Source organism: Copadichromis virginalis, linkage group LG23 (genome assembly GCF_057382275.1).
Source record: "Copadichromis virginalis isolate Kocher_CV1m ecotype Utaka linkage group LG23, C_Virginalis_male_GT1.1, whole genome shotgun sequence".
In the NCBI taxonomy this organism is placed as follows: domain Eukaryota; kingdom Metazoa; phylum Chordata; class Actinopteri; order Cichliformes; family Cichlidae; genus Copadichromis; species Copadichromis virginalis.
In genome coordinates, this window is record NC_140639.1 from 2,463,561 (window position 1) to 2,477,937 (window position 14,377).

The 14,377-nt window shown below is 39.5% G+C and overlaps 1 protein-coding gene across 2 annotated transcripts in view; it reads left to right on the forward strand.

Moving 5' to 3' along the window:
* The window catches only part of LOC146679929 (uncharacterized), a 32,419-nt gene that overhangs the window by 10,520 nt on the left and 7,522 nt on the right, over positions 1 to 14,377 (forward strand). For both annotated transcript variants that reach the window (XM_085450016.1, XM_085450017.1), the window contains exons 2-38: positions 1 to 24; positions 303 to 422; positions 1,033 to 1,071; positions 1,271 to 1,324; positions 1,427 to 1,480; positions 1,959 to 2,066; positions 2,173 to 2,226; positions 4,521 to 4,574; positions 4,656 to 4,700; positions 4,849 to 4,902; positions 4,997 to 5,041; positions 5,141 to 5,194; positions 5,274 to 5,318; positions 5,410 to 5,463; positions 5,733 to 5,777; positions 5,883 to 5,936; positions 6,026 to 6,070; positions 6,212 to 6,265; positions 6,345 to 6,452; positions 6,556 to 6,609; positions 6,701 to 6,754; positions 8,114 to 8,158; positions 8,233 to 8,286; positions 8,477 to 8,521; positions 9,217 to 9,270; positions 9,518 to 9,571; positions 9,655 to 9,708; positions 9,902 to 9,955; positions 10,124 to 10,177; positions 10,273 to 10,317; positions 10,416 to 10,460; positions 11,264 to 11,371; positions 13,325 to 13,378; positions 13,527 to 13,580; positions 13,818 to 13,871; positions 13,976 to 14,083; positions 14,219 to 14,272. The exon at positions 1 to 24 is cut by the window's left edge and continues 21 nt beyond it. In XM_085450016.1, the coding sequence (XP_085306142.1) occupies positions 1 to 24; positions 303 to 422; positions 1,033 to 1,071; positions 1,271 to 1,324; positions 1,427 to 1,480; positions 1,959 to 2,066; positions 2,173 to 2,226; positions 4,521 to 4,574; positions 4,656 to 4,700; positions 4,849 to 4,902; positions 4,997 to 5,041; positions 5,141 to 5,194; positions 5,274 to 5,318; positions 5,410 to 5,463; positions 5,733 to 5,777; positions 5,883 to 5,936; positions 6,026 to 6,070; positions 6,212 to 6,265; positions 6,345 to 6,452; positions 6,556 to 6,609; positions 6,701 to 6,754; positions 8,114 to 8,158; positions 8,233 to 8,286; positions 8,477 to 8,521; positions 9,217 to 9,270; positions 9,518 to 9,571; positions 9,655 to 9,708; positions 9,902 to 9,955; positions 10,124 to 10,177; positions 10,273 to 10,317; positions 10,416 to 10,460; positions 11,264 to 11,371; positions 13,325 to 13,378; positions 13,527 to 13,580; positions 13,818 to 13,871; positions 13,976 to 14,083; positions 14,219 to 14,272 (2,154 nt within the window). The remainder of the gene's footprint in view (positions 25 to 302; positions 423 to 1,032; positions 1,072 to 1,270; positions 1,325 to 1,426; positions 1,481 to 1,958; positions 2,067 to 2,172; positions 2,227 to 4,520; positions 4,575 to 4,655; positions 4,701 to 4,848; positions 4,903 to 4,996; positions 5,042 to 5,140; positions 5,195 to 5,273; positions 5,319 to 5,409; positions 5,464 to 5,732; positions 5,778 to 5,882; positions 5,937 to 6,025; positions 6,071 to 6,211; positions 6,266 to 6,344; positions 6,453 to 6,555; positions 6,610 to 6,700; positions 6,755 to 8,113; positions 8,159 to 8,232; positions 8,287 to 8,476; positions 8,522 to 9,216; positions 9,271 to 9,517; positions 9,572 to 9,654; positions 9,709 to 9,901; positions 9,956 to 10,123; positions 10,178 to 10,272; positions 10,318 to 10,415; positions 10,461 to 11,263; positions 11,372 to 13,324; positions 13,379 to 13,526; positions 13,581 to 13,817; positions 13,872 to 13,975; positions 14,084 to 14,218; positions 14,273 to 14,377) is intronic.

Below are 14,377 nucleotides of genomic sequence, written 5' to 3' on the forward strand. Positions count from 1 at the left end.
CTACCGGGACCTAAGGGAGATAAAGTGAGTGTTAAATTAAACTTAATAAAATTCATCTTGGTGTAATTTAAGCACTTGTTCATAAATAGATATTGCAATGAGCTCGGAAGCATGGCTTACAATTGCGTTAATCTTCTTTTTTAGTTTTTTAGAGGCGTAGATTTGTTGGTTTCTTTTCACATTCACGTGTTTGTATTTTTCTTGGTGGTAAATTGTCTTCATGAATCTTTAATAAACTTTAAGTAAAATGTCAAATTCTTGTTCTTGTTCTTGGTTTTGTTTTGGGGGGTTTGTCTTCTAAGGGATACCCAGGCGTGATGGGCAGGACCGGGCAGACTGGATACAGAGGCCCCGTTGGTCCAGCTGGGATGCCGGCTATTGTTGTGTTTAAAACTTCTGAAGAAGAGTGGGAGGCTTTCAAGGTGAGCTGCTGCTGTGTTTGATGAAATGAAAACTATTTTAACAGACGTGTTCCAAGACTGAGCATATTTAATAAAAACAGGAGATGTACATTCTTCTGCTTAGCAAATGTAAGAAGTGTTAGTTTTAGTAAAATTGTTTAAATATTTATTTCTTGAATGTGTCATTTTTTAAGGATTTTTTTTAACATTATAAGATACTTTTGCTTGACAAATATATAGAGAACTGAAATAAGTGAAATCAGATTAACTGAGAGACAGGAAAATACAAACGTGATCCTTCTGGATCCACTGAATCATTTCATGTGCGATCTAGAAGAGACTGACTTGTTTCATTTGTACTGACTACGATATATAAGCAGTTTTAATGTTATTGGATCTTTAATTTTTCAGTGTCTGCTTGTGTTTCATTATATCACATGTTTGTCCACTTTCACTGCTGATGGATGCGTTCTTATAACTGTGACAATTTAAATCGGTAATTATTTCAGAGCTGTGTTATTATTTTTAAAGTTTGTTTTTGTCAGGGTAAGTATGAATAAGCTTTTCTTTCTGTGTGTGAACGCTCAGTAATCATGATTGAAAAAATCCATTCTTCACTGTTTTCTTGCAGAAAAAGCAAATTTACAAAAAGCTGGTGTCCTCGTGGCCGGTAGGCGTTTGTTTTATAACATGAATGCACCTAAAATGACTTTTTACAGTAACTCCTTTCTTATAGCAGCTGAACTTTGGTACTCTGAGAAGATTATTTTTTAGGTTAATCAAAAAATTATTCTTTGCACATTTTCATTTGAATGTTATAATAAGACATGTTGTGCCTGAGCTGTAACACTGTGTGTTTTTGTTCTCAGAGACTTAAAGGGCCTCCGGGTCCTCCCGGACCTCCTGGAGATGATGGACCAATTGTAAGTAGACAAAGACATTATGGCTAAATTCAACTTGAAAGTTTTACCTGACAATACAAATAAAGGACTGTAACTAGACTCCAGTGGTTACTTTTTCTCCAGGGACTACCTGGAATTCCTGGAAAGCAAGGACCTAAAGGAGTTCAAGGAATCATCGTACGTTTCTCTGATTTGTTTTTGTTTTTTTGCATCTGATTACTTGAGTGCAGGATCATGGGGCTCACATCATGACAACTAAAAATAAGTGTAAGGCAAAGAACATGCTAAGGTTCACGCACATATTGCAAAATGAGATGATTAATGCTTTATTGCAAAGCAGCTGACTATGTAAATATCAAATGTTTTTAGCGTGATTAGGACGATCAGTAGGGTGATAACTTGTATATTATTCTAGCGATATTATGGTGGATTAAGACATTAATATGATGCTTAAGTGGATGCTGGCTTGTTGTGGTTGGTCAGGACAGAGGTTTTAATATTTCCTGGATATATTTTAGTAGTAATAGGAATTCTGGGTAGAAGCAAATTTATATTGAATAGAGAGGAAAGATATTACTACTATTGTCTGTAAATCTGCTCTGTAATGTCTCGTGATTATTCTTCTACCTACTTTACATGTTGCGTTGTACTCCAGGGCAGTCCCGGTCCACAGGGTATCCTGGGTCCCCCGGGCCGACCTGGAAGAGACGGGACCCCAGGACACAATGCTGACCCGGGCCCTTCAGGTTTACCTGGAGAGCAGGTAAATCTCCTGGAAAACATGTATTTATTTCTTTTTAGTTTCCATGTATGGATTTAAGTTAGTCATACTGGTGCCTGGGGAATTAACTCCTTAGTTGTCCTTACAGGGTCCCAAAGGCTACACAGGAGAGCAGGGCAGCAAAGGGGAGCTGGGTGAGTGGGTAAGATTGTCCTGAACTTATAATGTTATCAGGATTATAACTATGGAGGCTTTAGCATGCACGTGCATAGACAGCATACATTCTCTGGCCTTTTTATTAGATACACCTGTTCAACTGCCTGTTAAAGGCAAATATCTAATCAGCCAATCACATTGCAGCAACTCAGTGTATTTAAGAACGTAAACATGGTCAAGATGACCTGCTGAAGTTCAAACTGAGCTTCAGAATCAGGAAGAAAGGTTATTTGAGTGTATGATATGGTTGTTGGTGCCAGACAGGCTGGTCTGTGTATTTCAGAAACGCCTGATCAACCATCACTAGTCTTTACACAGAGCTGATAGGAAGGCAGCAGTAATTCAGATAACTACTTATTAGGCCTGAGGTACACAGGAGACCTCTCTGGATGGACAAGAGAGACGGGCTACAGAAAAAGACCACAGCAGCTGCCATTACTGTCAGCTGGTCTGATGAGTCTCACCTATCAGATGGTAGAAAGCATGGATCCGTCCTGCCTTGTATCATCAGTTCAGTATAATGTTGTTGGCTCACCTGGTCCCCTCAGCACCAACTGAGCATCGTTTGAGTGCCACAGCCTGCCTGAGTCTTGTTGTTGACCATGTCCAGCCCTTACTGACTCGCCATCACAAAGTTCAAAGCACCTCAAACTGTTTTCTTGGACGTCGATGTAATGAAATGGCTTTCACAGTCACGAGGAACCTGTCACGGACTGAGTGGACTGAGTGAGGTGGATCCAGCAGCAGACACGGGCGAGAAGACGGAACTGAACTTTGAACGAAAGGCGAGCTTTTATTATGGCTGAAACAAAGTGGCCAAAACAGCTGGCACGACGCGGCAATAGTAATAATAATAGTAATAATAATACATTTTATTTTAGGGCGCCTTTCAAAAGAACAAAATTAATAAAAGGAGCAATAGTCATAAAATACATAAAATAAGTTAAAATTGCAAAACAGAACTTGACAACAGATAAAATCGGCACTAAAGTGAATAAGCCAGTTTGAACAGATGTGTTTTGAGCTGTGACTTAAATACTGGAAGAGAGTTTATATTTCTTATGGCTGGTGTCACGGCCTTTTATGTTCCAAACGCCAAAAAAGTCCAAGAAAAGGCCGTGGGTGGCAACGGGAGGTTTGTTTTCGAACGCACTTCTGACTCCATTGTTTAAAAAATCATCTGCCGTTTATTTCGTGGAAAATTATAAACAAAAATCAACCAAATAACTTCTTAAAACTTAAAATTAAACGTAGGTTAACTTAATTTGCTTTAACAACTTCAAAAGTGGTCAAAAAAATCATTTTTCGTCTTCCCATCAGACGTTTGGCAAACAAAAACCATCTTTACCACCCCAGGGTGCTCTTAATCCCCTGATTAATGGGAGGGTCCATAAGCCAATAAACCAATCACTTTCCAAAGAACTTTTCCAATAAAATGAATTACAAATTTACATAACAAAACTAGGTCAGCATATTCCTACAACTTTAAAGAAAAAACAAAAATGAATACAAATTGCATTTTATAAACATTCAACAAAAACGGCCACAACAGCTGGAGGAAGAGAGTTCCAGAGCCGAGGAGCGTAGCGACTGAAGGCTCTGATCCCCACAGTGGTGATATGAAGCAGGTCACACAAATAGGAAGGAGCAGATTTATGGATACACTTGTGTGCGAGAAGTAAGACTTTAAAGTTTATCCTGGCTTCTCCGGGCAACCAGTGAAGCTGCTGAAGAACTGGGGTAATATGAGCTCTTGAACAAATGAACAAAGGGAGACGGAGGACTTAAATACACACATGAGGTGATCAGGAGAGGTGGAGACACGTGAGGACACAGCTGACTCGAATGAAAATATAAGGACAACACAGGGGAGAGAAACACTGGACACGCTAACATGAGACACGGACCTTCAAAGTAAAACAGGAAACATGACAAGCACAGACTAGACGCTGAACTAAACCTAAGAACAAAACTCTTAACCAGAATAACACTGAAAATTAGGATTACATCTTCAAAACAGGAAAACTAAAGAATAAAAAAAAAACATAATACAGAAAAAACACCGAAACACATGAAACTAAAACTGCTGAGTCAAAATGACCCAGCACCATGAAACCACTAGAAATCTGTATCTAATGATTTGGCCAGTGAGTGTGTATCTGTCTCCCTTTGCATTCAGCGACAGCCACTTATTTGTGCAGCTTGCTCATACTATTATAACTGTATATGTTAAAGTGTCAAAGATTTATATTAAGAGTCAAACATTTTCTCTGCCTGCAGGGTTATCAGGGCGAGGCGGGGTCACAGGGACCCAGAGGACAGAAAGGAGACAAGGTCAGACGAGTCATCTGTAGAACTGCTGTCGTTTTGCAGGAAGGCTGCACGGGATTCTGATCCGTGTCTTTGTGCCTACAGGGAAATAAAGGAGTCAGAGGCCACGCTGGGCTTCCTGGCTACATAGTAAGCTCAGATGACCAGCTCCATTCCCAGCACATTCAAAAAGTTGCTTTTTATTACTTAATATTTGTAAAACAGATGACTTAAATTAATTTTTGCTCTCAAATTATGTACATTTTAAAGCTACATCTGAAAAGTCCAATGTTTACAGGGCACGTCCGGAGCAAGAGGTCCTCCCGGTTTCCCAGGACCGTCAGGGCCTTCGGTCAGTGTCACACAAACAGATAGAAAAAAATGATTTGTGTTGGTGTTTCTACTGTTTCTACTTTGCATTCATTGTTGCTTTTCATTGTTTTCAGGGACAAACTGGGGATTTAGGCTTCTGTGGTCCGAGAGGCCCTCCGGTAAGTTATATCCTCCCACAAAACCATCACACTGAAAATTATTTTTAATTAAACATGAGATACTATTAATGAGCATCTATTAATCTGCCTTCTTTTCAGGGCAAAATGGGTCCCGGAGGAGGAAAAGGTGTCCGAGGAATTACAGGACCAACAGTAAGTAAAGTAAACAAACTCAAAGTGGTGTTTGTTTGTTTTTTAAAGACATTTATAGAGCAATTATTTAAACTGTCAGGGTCATCAGGGTGAAATGGGCCCCAGAGGAGCAGCTGGGTCACAGGTGAGAAAACACTTATATTTGCTCCCTTTCTAGCAGACGTTGTCACTTACCTCAGTAAATGTCCAAAATATACATACGTGCATTGCTTTAGGGAGAGCCCGGTCCGGATGGAACAGTCGGGTTTCCTGGTGTTCGTGGCCCTCAGGTATTAGTAAAGCTTTTGTATAGCATGAAATGATCACGTGTGAAACAACCAACACGTTGTTCAGCGTTTGGTAAATGAAAGTTGCACGTTTTTGGTGTGGTCACGTGTAGTTTGTGAACAAAGGAAGGTGAAAATGAGATAATATTGATTAAAAACGAGAGTAGGAAGATAAACCTGAGTAAATCTTTTTAGGAGTAAAAAAAAAAAGTTCTTTATCACATGTTGAAAAATTAATTGTGAGTAAAACACTTTGATCAATGACCTCACAGGGAAACCCAGGCCCTAATGGACCTCCAGGTCCTAAAGGTAGCACTGTGAGTATACTTGAAGACATAAAATGTCAAACTGGTTTGTGAACGTACGCAGTTACCAGTTCGGGTCACTGCCGTTTGAATTTTCTGTTTTTTACATTTCACCAGGGTGATCCAGGAGATGAAGGGGAAGTAGGTCAACCTGGACCACCTGGACTAAACGTAAGATAATTAGACTAAAGAGTAAGTGTGCTGTGCAGCGTTTGTTTACGCTGTAGTGAGTTTACCTGAGCAATGTCCCCTTATTTTAGGGAGCCAGTGGGAATCCAGGAAAGCCTGGATCCTCAGGTGATCCCGTAAGATTACTTAAAAGAATTTAATTTCTCACTCTTGCTAAAATGGTTACAACCTTTATAATGCATGACATTAATTGATGTTCCCTTTTGGTCTCCTGAGCTGTTGTTTTCTGTTTACTTATGTGTTTCTGTCACCACCAGGGTGTCAAATCCAGGAGAGGTGAGAAGGGGGATCCAGGATTCAAGGGAGCCCAGGTAATTTTCTTGTCCATCTGTCCGGTCTGTGGTTGGTTAACTGATCAGATCAGTGAATCAGCTTGTTTTGTTTGTTCAGGGTCCTCGTGGACCTCCAGGTAAACCGGGATCAAAGGGGCACGCAGGGCCAACGGGACTTGAGGGACTTGGAGGATATGCAGGGCTACCAGGACTTCCTGGACCTGCTGTGAGTGTAAAAAATAAATATATATTTAAAAAACATGCTCACTTATGATGCTAAAGCTTCTGTAATATCAGATCTTATTTCATATCTTCATCCAATGTTGTAGGGCTTTGATGGCATCATGGGAGAGCCAGGGAAGCAGGGAAAAGATGGCTCCAAGGTGAGTTTGAGCAAATAGTTGAATCTGTTTATCTTGACTCTTTTTCTTTGCTGAAAAGTGAATTTTGTTGTGCAAATATGATGTGATGTAGGGAAACCGAGGACCAGCTGGTATTCAAGGAAGTCCTGGATCTCGAGGCAATAAGGTAAGGAGTCTGAATAATTCATATCTATAAAAATAAATGAGTGTTGTCAGCGTTAATCTCGTTAAATTGACGTTAACGCCATAACCGCATTAACGCGGCAAATCTCAGTTAACGACTTACCGCGGATCACCCCGTGCGTGGGGCTGCATGGCGTCAACACATTAGCGCGGTTAGCTTTTTAACGCGTTAATGCAGTTATGGCTGACAGCACTAAAATACATCAATATATTTGCACAGAAATTTAGTTTGACAGAATGTTGCATATCTCAGTGTGACCTTAAAGATCAGAGGCCAAACTTGGTATTTAACCCTTTAAGACCTACCATAGAACCAAGTCCGCCAGAGCTTATATTATATTTTTACATGCGGTGGAGCCATTTTTGGGAGTATTTCAAGTTGCTATACATCAATACAACCATTATAGCCCAAATTTTAATAATATGTATGCATTAAGTGCATAGTAATTACATAAATTCCAAAAAGTGCAATAAACTACAAAAAAATTGAAAATCGTTTTTGTTTTTTTAACATATATTTGTAGTTAGAGAAATTTAAGAGTCTTATCCCTCAAAACTGTAAATACAAAAAAGTTGCACAAAATAGTTTCCCACCACAGGAAATTTATTTTGAGTGTCTTCATAGTTTTATTTTTGAAATACACCAATTTTTATATACTGCAGGAAAAACAAAAATAAATATTATAATGCAAATTTGCAAAAACAAACAGCATATGCATCAAAATAAACTATTTCCAGCAGTGCAATATGAGTCCTAAGCATCCCAGAAACGACACAGAAAGTCATAAAGTCAAACATAACTTTTAAAAACACCAGTATAGGCTCATGAGGCCCTGATAGTAAAAAAAACTACATTTCCGCAAAATGACATTACTTCCGGTTTCGGGCAGTGCTGATGGACATAGGAAGTGTTATGAACAGCTGATCGGATCGGCAAAGGGTGTTTCTGGAATATTATGTTTTTGTTCCTGCAAGTGCTTTTTATGCAGTTTTTGCAAAGCTTTATGTGGAAGGAAACTGTGACCGAGGACAAGCTGATGGCATAAGATGTAAGTACAACTCCTCCGATTTCATATGCAAAAACAATTATTGCGCTACCTTACGTGGTTGCAGAGCTACCGGGATTTAAAAATAGTTACGCAAAACAGAGCGTGCCTGCACCGACTGGCTTTAAAGGGTTAAAAGACATTTTAAAAAGCAAAGTCAACATAAAATTGCAAAGGAGGTGTTTTTCAGCTTTTTCTTACTTTTAATATTTCCAAAAATATGTGAACTGTAGTATTGTAGAGGGAGCAGTGTTGTAACATTTCTTAACCATTAACAGTCATTCTTCTTGTCAAAGGGTCGGGAAGGTCGAGCGGGATTTTCTGGAATCCCTGGTCCTGTTGTGAGTATAAGTGACAACATGTTCAGTATAGATACTTATGTTTGTATTATTTATGTATTTATTTGTTATTGCAGGGACAGATGGGGACATCAGGAGAGAGGGGACTTCAAGGAGAACCTGGTATTAAGGTTCCTATATGGTTAAAGTTCTTACTCTGTACTTGCATGACTGCGCTGTTAATTGTTGTTTTTTTTACATCTGTGACTGAAGGCATCGACCAATCAGTGCATTGAAAAAGCTCTTACTATTGCATTAAACAGAGGCATGTCAAAGAGTTCACACTGTGTTTGTACCTGATTGTGTACCCCATCTGTTTAGGGGAAGATTGGAGTCCCGGGGATGCCGGGTTCAAAAGGCCTGAAGGTGACCATGCTGTACATGTAAACATTAGAGAAACACATGTTTATAGCTTTAAAACAGAATTGATCTATCCACCACACATGACATCTGCTTAAGCTACTATCCAGATGATGGCACTATTTATATACCTCCTCAGTCTCTATACTCCCAGCCGTTCTTTATGATCATCTGGTCAGCTACAAAGCAACGTTCCAGTAAGATTCAGGAACTTGTTTCATTGGCAGATTTTTTCACTTATTTCAAGGTAAAATATCTTGTATTCAGTGAAAAAATCTGCCAATGAAACAAGTTCCTGAATCTTACTGGAAAGTTGCTTTGTAGCTGATTTTGTCTTATTTTAAGTGTAATGAGATAATTTTGACTAGAAATAAGACAAATATACTTGCTGAGATTTTGAGTTTTTGCAGATACTCATTTCTCTGCATAATCATCTCTGATCTCTACTTACTTATGCTTTTGTTTGTTCTCTATTTTCTCTATTTTACTTTGTTTTAATGACTTACTGTTCAGTGTAATCATTTGCCATTGTTCCTTACTGTGAAGCACTTTGGTGTACCCCCTGGTTTTAAACGTGCTATATAAATAAAATTGTATTGTATTTATATGGATTTCAAATATATGGTAAATTTTAACTCCTTTTTTTTATTCACACTAGAAAAAACAAATAGAAAAAAGGAGACATTTCTTTCATTTTTCAGGGATTTAAAGGTCATCTGGGCCACAAGGGGCAGGATGGCAGTCGTGGAGCCTCGGTAAGACTAACCATGTGCTGTGTTTGGAACAGAAGCCTCCCTTATTAATGGGAATTATTTTTCTTTTTATGTATTTATTGTTATGGGTTTGTTATTCCTACAGAACAAAATGGGTTAAGTGTTCCAGAATCAGATTTGATCCTTTCTTCTTTAGGTTAATAGTTAACATTTAATCTGTCAGAAATGATACTTGAGCAGTAATATTACCATGGTAACAGATATTAAACTAATATGATCTTTGCTTCAGGGACCTGTTGGTGCAAATGGAGTGAATGGAGCGGTCGAACCTCCAGGACCTAAAGTGAGCTCGTCCTGTTATATGACAGCTGCATTTGCTTATCCTGGAGTGGGACAAGTTATTATCTCATGTTCTCATTTCCACAGGGAATGCCTGGAAAAACAGGACCTCCTGGATTCCAAGGCCCTGTAGGAAAGAGTGTAAGGCAATTTTTAAATTCTTGCTTCATGAAACATTGTTAGTATTTTTGGAGACTATGGGAGTGACTGTAATAAATGAATTCATTTATTTATTAAGATGAGGATCTAAAGTTTTACAACAGTGTCCTGTGATCACTCAGCACAGTGAATTATGTGACGTTAGGATCATAGCGTTGTGTCATTCGACTTCCAGGGAGAATCTGGCAGCAGAGGAACGAAGGGGACATCGGGACAGCCAGGAAGGAGAGTATGTTACTGTGCAGCTGTATGGAGAGTACTCCTGTGTTTGTTGAAAGAAAATAATGAAGCCTTGAAAATTCAACCCAAACAATGATATATGAATGTAGACTTTCTGGAATTTGTGGTACTTTCTTTATAGCCAGACCAAAAAATCCAATCCTGATGTTTCCTTTAGGGGGTTGTAGGTAAACAAGGCCCCAGCGGACTAACAGGAAGTAAAGGATTTAAGGTATGAGCCTCACATCTTCATTACTAAGTAGCAGGTTTATCAGTCACTCGGTTATTTAGCTCCTCATATGCTAAGATAACGTTTGTGCTGTGAAGGGTACAAGAGGAGAGGAGGGACCGAAAGGAATACAAGGCCCCCGAGTAAGTGAATTAGTCCCTTATTTTCTACTATCGCCTGTTCATTATTTATAAGTGTTTCTCTAACTTCTTACTAAAGTCAAGTTCTTGTCATTCTCCAGGGAGAGATGGGCATGCCTGGACCACAGGGATACAGAGGCGCTCCTGTAAGATCATTTTAATTATTTGTCCATACAAAACGTTCATCCAGTCCTTTGTTTACACATTCTTTTGGTCAACTTATGCCTTTGATTTTATTGTGGTAAATGTCTTGATGTTTGAGAATGTGAGAATGCTGTAGCCCAGGAGGTCGGACGCACTGATTGGTCAGCGGTTTGAGTTTCTACACGTCAGCATTGGTTTGTGAGTTAATTAGAGAATTAGATGAAGGCAGGTGTGTGGAAAAGAACGTTTTTCATTGGACTCTGTGCAGTCCTGTGATAACGTGCCACCACCTTTAGCAGTAGTAACTTGAAGTAATAGTTTTCTGTATAATTTTCAGTTTCTCGTGTCGTGGAGGAATTTTGTCCAACTTCTCTTGAACTTTATTTTAAGGTCGCTTCAATTCATTGAGGTTTGGTACCATTTGTGTCATGGTCTGTGTGCGGGGAGGCAGCAAAGGACCCAAAATGCAGACTTGCAATTTGTTTGTATTGCATTCAAAAAATTCAAAAATTTGTGGCATTAATTTGTTAGCACACACCTGAAAGCTCCAGACCAACATCTGCTTCTATAGAGATGGTCACACTTGATGAGCAGCAGCTTGCTGCTACCTTCACTCTTAAACTCCGAGCTCCGAGCGTGGGCTTTGTTTTTCACATGACTGCAGCTGTGTGTGTTTTCTACACACAGCATGTGAACGTCTTTGAGTATTTAACTAACAGACTTCAATCAGATTGTATAAAACCAAGAAATATTTTTAGTCTATGAACTTTTTTCTCTGTTTTTTAAACATACTTTAATCCAACAGGGTATCCACGGCAACATTGGACCATGGGGTGAAGTTGGGTCCCGTGGTCTTCCAGGCGGTCAAGGTCCACAAGGCCCAGTTGGTCCTCCTGGAGTTACAGGTTACTCTGTAAGGTTTTGTTGTTTTTTGGGGGGGTTTTTTGCTTTTGTTTTCAAATATAATTAGAAGTTTGGGAGCCTAATTGTTTTATTTCATACACAAACTGAAGCTCTGTCAGTCTGTCCAACATAACTGTCAAGGTTGGCTGTGTACAGAACTCAGGCATTTTACATAATGAGGAGATAAAAAACCAAGTAGGAACACAGCTGGGGTTAACTAAGGCTACGTTCACACTGCAGGCGAAAGCGCATCAAATCCGATTTTTTTGACCCTATGCGACCCATCTATCCGATCATGGTGTGACAGTGTGAACGGCACAAATCCGATATTTTCAAATCCGATCTGGGTCACTTTCGTATGTGGTGCTGAATCCGATACAAATCAGATGTTTTAGAAAGCGACTGCTGTTTGATGGTCATGTCGCATTAAATCCGTCTTTTACGTCACTGACACAAGACAGACGCCAATTATCAGCGCCGGAGAAGACATCGCGAACGCTTCCTGGCCATCCAGTGAAACTGTTGGGAAGACAACGTGAACATTTTATTTGTTCTGTATAACCTGCAGATTCTGACAGAAATCTGCAGCTATCCTTTGAAGCACCGCTCCTCTCTTAAACAGCAATAAGGATCATTATTAGGTTATTTACATTATTATGTAAATAACAAAATAACTTAAAGCAAAAATTGGGAAATGTAAAGTCCGAAGTCTTTATATTAAGGGCCATCGGTCAAACAACACTGTTTGCTCTGGGTCTAAACAGAGCGCGTTGTGTGTGACGTCTTCTTTTGCACATGCGGGCCGCTTTGAGCGTTCACACTAGAGCGCGTTTGCTGTCGCATTTTAGTTGTAGTGTGAACGAGCAGACAAAAAAATCGGAATTGAGCATCAAGACCTGCAGTGTGAACGTAGCCTAAGATAATGACTGTGGAGGACGTTAACCAAGACAAAGGATACAGAGAAGAACAGTCACCAAAATAAAACAGGAAGAGAGCCACAACTGAAAAGGATGCAAGACTAAATTGACACAAGTTACAAATCATAAATACAAAGATGAAGAAGAAGCCAGATGTGGAAACATAAGAGAGTCATGAATAAACAGGGATACAAGGAGAATAATCCAAAATACAAAACTAGAAAAACCCAAAATCCCAGACTCAGAACACATCATTAGTCACACTTTGTTCATCAAGTCAACTGTCAGCCACGTGAAAGGTCACAAAGCCTTCATGCTAATCTCTCTGCAGTTTTGCTTAACTGCAGGATGAACAGTCCTCTTGTGATAACTGCAGAAACACTCGGGAGCAAACAGACACTTTCTTTCTTTCCAGTTTGCCATGAACTCATAATTAGTTTCTCTGGGTCAGTCACCAGACCAAGTCGAGCCCGGTGTCACCAGACCTGTTGGAAGGATGATGACGTCGGGTTTATTTACACCGCATTTGAACTGATTCGAAAACTTTGATAAGCCAACGCATGTACGATTAATTTTCATGGTTTTAACCCTGCTCTTTTCAAGATGGATCCGAGTCACCATTATAATTTGACGACTTTTGGTTGAATATTATGGTTGTTCAGGCAAATACAGGCAATTTGCCGCCGTTTTTTGTGAGATATTGTTAATAATATTAATTTTCAAGATATCTCTGACAGAAAGGTGCTTTTTAAAATTATGCCTTGGCATTAATGCCGAGCAGTTCGATGCACCAATAGTAACGTTGAATTATAATCTTTGCTTTATTCTTTGTTGTGCATCAAATTATAGAACAATTATTTATGCAGTATTTGGTATAATGAACATGAAGCAAATACATCCCCTGAAATTAAAATTCAAAATACATTTGGTAGAAAAACCTGCTCTACCAAACTGCGAGCTCACTAAGACGGAGCTGTCTTCCTTTTTTGATAGGATGTTTCTTTATATTATCTCCCTGTTATTATCTTAAATTTCTTAACACGCAGGGTAAAGATGGAAGTCAGGGGCCATCTGGATCAGGCGGTGTAAAAGGAGATAAGGTGAACCTCTGAGCTTCTCTAAGTATCTTATCGCCTACTTAAATACAGAAAAAGCTGTATGCAAGTGCACGTCAATAATGCTGTGTCATTTGAAGTAACTTAAGACGGTTCTTCTTCTTCTGTTTGTCTCTACATGTCCTGTGTTCAGGGATCCAGAGGACCTGTGGGGCAGGAGGGAGTTGCTGGTCTCGATGGTGAGGAGGTAGATTGATTAGCTTGGTCATGGATTCAACTGTTTTCAATTTCCATTTAACATAAAATTAACAAAACCTAAAGTAAGAAAACTAGAGATGCGAAGAGTACAGAAAGCACAGATAATACAAGAGAAAGAAAGAAAATCAAAGGAAAATGAAAGACCTAGAAGATCATAACTGTTAGAGTAACTTCAGGAATATGAGCCCATGAAACAGGACAAACTGAGCGTTGTTCTTGTCTTTAGGGTCCAAACGGACAGAAAGGATTTCAAGGGCCAGCCGGCCAAAAAGGCTTATCTGTGAGTCCAATATCAATCCCAAAATTAAGAATAAAGGTTAATTTTGCTGTCAGTTTACTGCAGCATTCGTGAAAATTGTGTTACTTATAAAACTGTGATTTCAGGGTGTTATGGGAAACACAGGACCTCCTGGGCAGAAAGGACCAAAGGGGTCTGAGGGTGAAAGAGGAAACCAAGGTTCACAGGGACCGAAGGGGCCACAAGGGAAACGGGTATGTAGTAATCCTAAAGTATAGTTTACTGTAACACCACTGACTTCCATACAGGGATATTAATTCAAAAAGAGCAAATATAAGGAAGACTGTGCATCGCCTCTGCCTTGTCTTTACTACATGTGATTTTCTCAGGGGTACAGGGGTGCACCCGGAGATAGAGGACAGCAGGGGCCCCCAGGACTCAAGGTCAGTCATTTTAACTCATACATGTAGAAACAATGATGAAGAAAACCTGAGAACTGGTGTTGCCTGTAAACAAAATGTCTGAGTGAAAACCTGATAGTGATAATG